The sequence below is a fragment of the Elaeis guineensis genome, chromosome 4 (assembly GCF_000442705.2).
Source record: "Elaeis guineensis isolate ETL-2024a chromosome 4, EG11, whole genome shotgun sequence".
In the NCBI taxonomy this organism is placed as follows: Eukaryota; Viridiplantae; Streptophyta; class Magnoliopsida; order Arecales; family Arecaceae; genus Elaeis; species Elaeis guineensis.
This window is the reverse complement of record NC_025996.2, coordinates 140,227,634-140,232,464: the sequence shown is the minus strand read 5'-3', so window position 1 is coordinate 140,232,464 and position 4,831 is coordinate 140,227,634. Positions and strand designations below refer to the sequence as shown.

General features: G+C 43.0%; 1 protein-coding gene across 1 annotated transcript; it reads right to left on the bottom strand.

The window, feature by feature from the left end:
* Positions 1-1,648: 1,648 nt before the first annotated feature.
* On the bottom strand, positions 1,649-2,167 carry LOC109504836 (uncharacterized). Its single transcript, XM_019845883.1, has one exon. It carries the CDS (start codon positions 2,165-2,167, stop codon positions 1,649-1,651), a length of 519 nt encoding a protein of 172 aa, XP_019701442.1.
* Between the last annotated feature and the right edge of the window lie 2,664 nt (positions 2,168-4,831).

Here is a 4,831-nt window from a genome sequence, read left to right as displayed (position 1 = left end):
GTGTGCGATGGAGAGCCGCATGGATATGTGTACAGCTCTTTGACCATGGCTGAGGAGCATGATGGAGATCGATTGGAGATGCATTCTACACCTCAGTCATGGCTGAGGAGCATGCGATCGATCTCCTCTACCGTGGTCGAGGAGCACGCAATGGAGATCAATTGGAGATACGTTCCACTCCTCGACCATGGTCGAGGAGCGTGCGATAGAGAGCCGCATGGAGATGCATACCACTCTTTGGCTGTCACCGAGGAGTATGTGATGGAGATCGATTGGAGGTCGAGGAGCACACGATGAAAATCGATTGGAGATGTATTCGCACATGATAGAGAGCCGCATGGAGATGCATACCGTTCGATCGTTGCCAAGGAACGTACGTTGTTTCAAAAAAAATACATAGATCTGCAAAAATAATATTTTATTATTTAATTCAATAAAATTTATAATTCAAGGGTGATAGATACATAAGTTGTCGAAGTTTCAAGTCCTGAAAATTAGAGTTCCATCAAGCCGACAAAGGTGATAGACTCCTAACCGAACTACTTCGAGAATACGATACGGGCCTTCCCAGTTCGGCACAAGCTTCAATCATTTAGTTGGATGTAAAACTTTAGCTCAGCGAAGAACTAGTTGTCTAGCGAGGAATGATTTCCTCTTGCTTGTGAATTATAGTACCGAGCTACTCTTTGTTGATGGTTGGCCATTCGAATCAGTGCTCACTCTAGGATTTCTTTCAGCAAGTCTAGATTTGCTTTCAGCCTAATGGAATTGTTATCTATGTCAAACTCTTCTACCTGCAACGTGAGCAAGCCAATCTCAAGAGGTATGATGGCCTCGGTTCCAAAAGCCAGCTTAAAGGAGGTCTCTTTGATCAAAACCCACTGAGTCGTGCGATACACCCAGAGCACATGGTATAGTTCTTCAACCCATAATCCTTTAGCCTGACCCAGTCGAGTATCTAGCCCTTGCAGCAAGGTCCAATTTGTTACTTCAGCTTCATCGTTGCTCTAAGGATGAGCTACTGAAGTCAATCTGTAGGAGATGCCGAGCTCATTATAGAACTCCGTGAACTTCGGATTGTCAAACTAGTGCCTGTTGTCGGTGATGATTATTTGGGATAAGCCAAATTGGTAAATGATCAACTTTTATACAAAATCACGAATCTTGGCCTTAGTGATGGTCGCCAATATTTCCACTTTCATCCATTTAGTGAAGTAGTAGATCGCAACCAACAAAATTTTTTTTTATACCACCATGATGGAGAAAGGTCTAAGGATGTCCATTCTCCACTAGGCAAAGGGTCAGAGTACGATAATTGAAGCCAAAGGGGTCAAAGGTCGATGCTGGATGTTTCAGGTCCTCTGGCACTAGTCATATTTGTTCACCAAATCAACAGTGTCCTCTGCATGGCCGGCCAAAAGTATTTCTATTATAGCACCTTATGGGCGAGGGTCTTATCTCCTAAGTGATTGCTGCAGATCCCCTCATGAACTTCTCATAGGGCATATTGAGCTTCTGAGGGATGAAGGCACTGAAGTAAGGGAAGGGTGAAGGACCTTTTGTATAATCTCCTATCATAGATAAGGTATTGCAGTGCAAGATGTCTCAATTTCTTGGCTTCATCGTGATCAGCAGGCAACATCCTATCTTACAGGTAATGCAAGATCAGATCTATCCAACTCAGCTCAAGATCTGTTTGCATCACAGAGGGTTCTTCAATGCTCAGCTTCTTAAGGATTTCGAGGTATGAGCTTCTTTTCAGGTTAGCTGCATTGAGCATTGCGAGCTTTAAGAGGAGATCAGCCCACACATTCTCCATCCTCGATATTTGTTGGATATTCATGGTAGCAAAGTTGGAGGCAAGGTCCTTGACATTTTGTAGGTATTTTATCATGTTTGGCTCCTGCACTTCATATTCTCCCTGAATCTGACCGACGATGAGCTGAGAATCACTATGAACTCTGAGATATCGAACACTCAATACCTTCACCATTCTCAGGCCAGTCACCAATGCTTCATATTCAGCTTCATTGTTGGAGGCAAAAAATCCAAATTGTAGTACATACTCCATGACCACTCCATCTGGGCTAGTCAAGATTAGTCCAACTCCCGAGCCTGTGGTGTTTGAAGAACCGTCTACATGCAGAACCCACCATTCGTCAGTCATCGGAGCTGCCTTCTGACCATTTTGTTCCTCATCTAGGATGGTGACTCTAAAACGAAATCAACCAATGCTTGAGGTTTGATGGACAGCCTAAGTAGATATTTGATGTCGAATTCTCTTAGCTCGATGGCCCACTTAGCTAGTCATCCTGAAGTATCAGGCTGATAGAGTATTGATCTAATGGATTGGTTGGTGAGGATGGCGATGGTATGCGCTTGAAAGTATGGGCATAGCTTCTCAGAAGATATCATGAGAGCATAGGCTACCTTCTTAAGCTTTGTATATCTAATTTCAACATCATAGAGCATCGGACTGACATAGTAGATCGATTTATGCACCTTGACCTCCTACCAGATGAGGACTAAACTAATTGCTGAGGGTAAAACAGCAAGATACAAGTATAGCACTTCTCCAGGTTCTGGTTTGCTTAGGAGGGGAGGTGAGCCGAGGTATCTTTTTAGGTCATCAACTGTGGCTTGACACTCATCCAACCACTGAAAGTTCTTCGCCTATTTGAGAGCTTTGAAGAAGAGGAGGCTTCTTTCGGCTGACCTTGAGAGAAACCTATTTAAAGCTATGATTCTCCCTGTTAGATGCTGTGCTTCTTTGATCATCCTTGGAGGTTTCATTTCTTGGAGAGTTTAGATTTTTTTTGGACTTATTTCGATTCCTTATTGATACACCATGAAACTGAGGAATTTATCGGAGGTAACGCCAAATGCATGCTTACTGGGGTTGAGCTTCATTTGAAAGCACCACAGCATGATGAACGTCTCCTCAAGGTTGGTGATGTAGTGCTCAACAGCTCTCCTTTTGACAAGCATATCATCCATATACACCTCCATATTTCTTCTGATATGCTCTTTGAAGATCTTGTTAACGAGCCATTGGTAGGTTGCACCTATATTTTTTAGGTTGAATGACATAACCCTGTAGCAAAAAAGACTCTTATCAGTAATAAAATAAGTCCTTTCCTCATCCTTAGGGGCCATCCATATCTGATTATATCCAGAGAACGTATCCATGAATGATAAGAGTTGATATCCCGAGGTCGTATCTACCAACTGATCAATGCGAGGTAGAGGGTAGCTATCCTTTGGGCACGTCTTATTGAGGCCGGTATAGTCGATGCATGCACGTCACTTCCCATTAGCTTTCTTAATGAAGACAACATTAGCTAACCATTTTGGGTAATAGACTTCTCGGATGAATACTACCTTTAAAAACTTATCCACCTCTTCTTGTATGGCCTTTTGTCGCTCAGGAGCAAAACTGTGCTTTTTTTGTTTGACTGGACGATGCTTCGGATCCATATTGAGCCGATGAACTATGACTTCTGGATCAATGCTAGGCATGTCAGAGACTGACCAAGCAAATACATCTGCATTAGCTTGGAGAAAAGAGGTGAGATGCCAACGATCCTCTTTACATTAAGTTTGAGCCAATCTTCACTACTTTATGTGGGTCCTCATCAATCAATATTGGAATAAGATCTTCCATTTGATGGCTTCTTTGTTTGGTAAGTTCGTCCTGTACATCTTGCTCATCCATCGACTGTTCCACTGGTGTCGCTCTGTGCAAGGTCGCCATATAGTATTCCTTCGTAAGTTGCTGATTTCCTCATAGCTCGCCGACTCCATATGGAGTAAAAATTTTATCATCAAGTGATAGGTCGATACTATGTCTCGAAGAGTGTTCAATCCAGACCGACCTAGGATGACATTATAGACAGACGAGCTCTTTACTACAAAATAATTTATTTTGATGACTGCCTGCTTTGGATCTTGTCCAGCTATCATGATCAGGGAGATGGTTCCTTCTAAAGGGACTGCGCTATCTGAGAATTCAATCAGAGGTGTATTCCTTTTCATCAATAATTGAGAATTCAGATTCATACGAATAAATGCATCATAAAATAAAATATCAACAGAACTTTCATTATCAACTAGGACTTGATGTACATTCTAATTAGAAATATTTAGAGAAACAACTATAGGATCATCATGTGGACACTTTATTCCTTTTAGATCAGCTTCGAAGAAGATGATTTCATCATCGATCCTCCTCTTCTTTAGCTCTTTCTCTTCAACTCGGCTCAGATCAAAGGTACCATGATCGAGCTGCCCCCCAGAGATCATATAAATCTCCCCTGCTATTGGTTGGTCTTTATGGGGTTCTTCTTGCCGAGGAAGCTCACCGTGCGGGTTCCTTAGGATCCACCATTCATCAATGTAGCATCGAAGATGCCTACATCAGATGAGCACCTCTATCTCCTCCCTAAGCTGCCAGCATTCTTTTGTATCATATCTGTGGTTTCGATGGTAACTGCAGTACTTCCTCAGGTTTCTCACTCGTATCGGAGTGACCATCTTTCTCGATCGGGGGAGCTCTTCTTGCTGTTCTATATCCATGAGGATTTGGGCTCGAAAAGTGTTCAGCACAGTGAAGTAATGGAACCTCCTTGGAGGGGTCCTAGATCGGCTAGGTGCCGTAGGGGATCTAGGTCAGTTATTCTAAGGTGGGGTCCGAGAATGATGAGGCCTTGGTTCCACACGTTGATGCTGCACTCGTCGATAATCTTTCTTCTTCTCCCATCCGACGTTTGGCTGTGATCTGCTATCGAGGTTCTCCCCTTGCTGATCCTAAGCTTCCTTAGTCTGAGCATAC

Coding starts and splice junctions, on each gene's coding strand:
- LOC109504836 (XM_019845883.1), bottom strand. CDS start 2,167: ATGACTGACGAATGGTGGGTTCTGCATGTAGACGGTTCTTCAAACACC.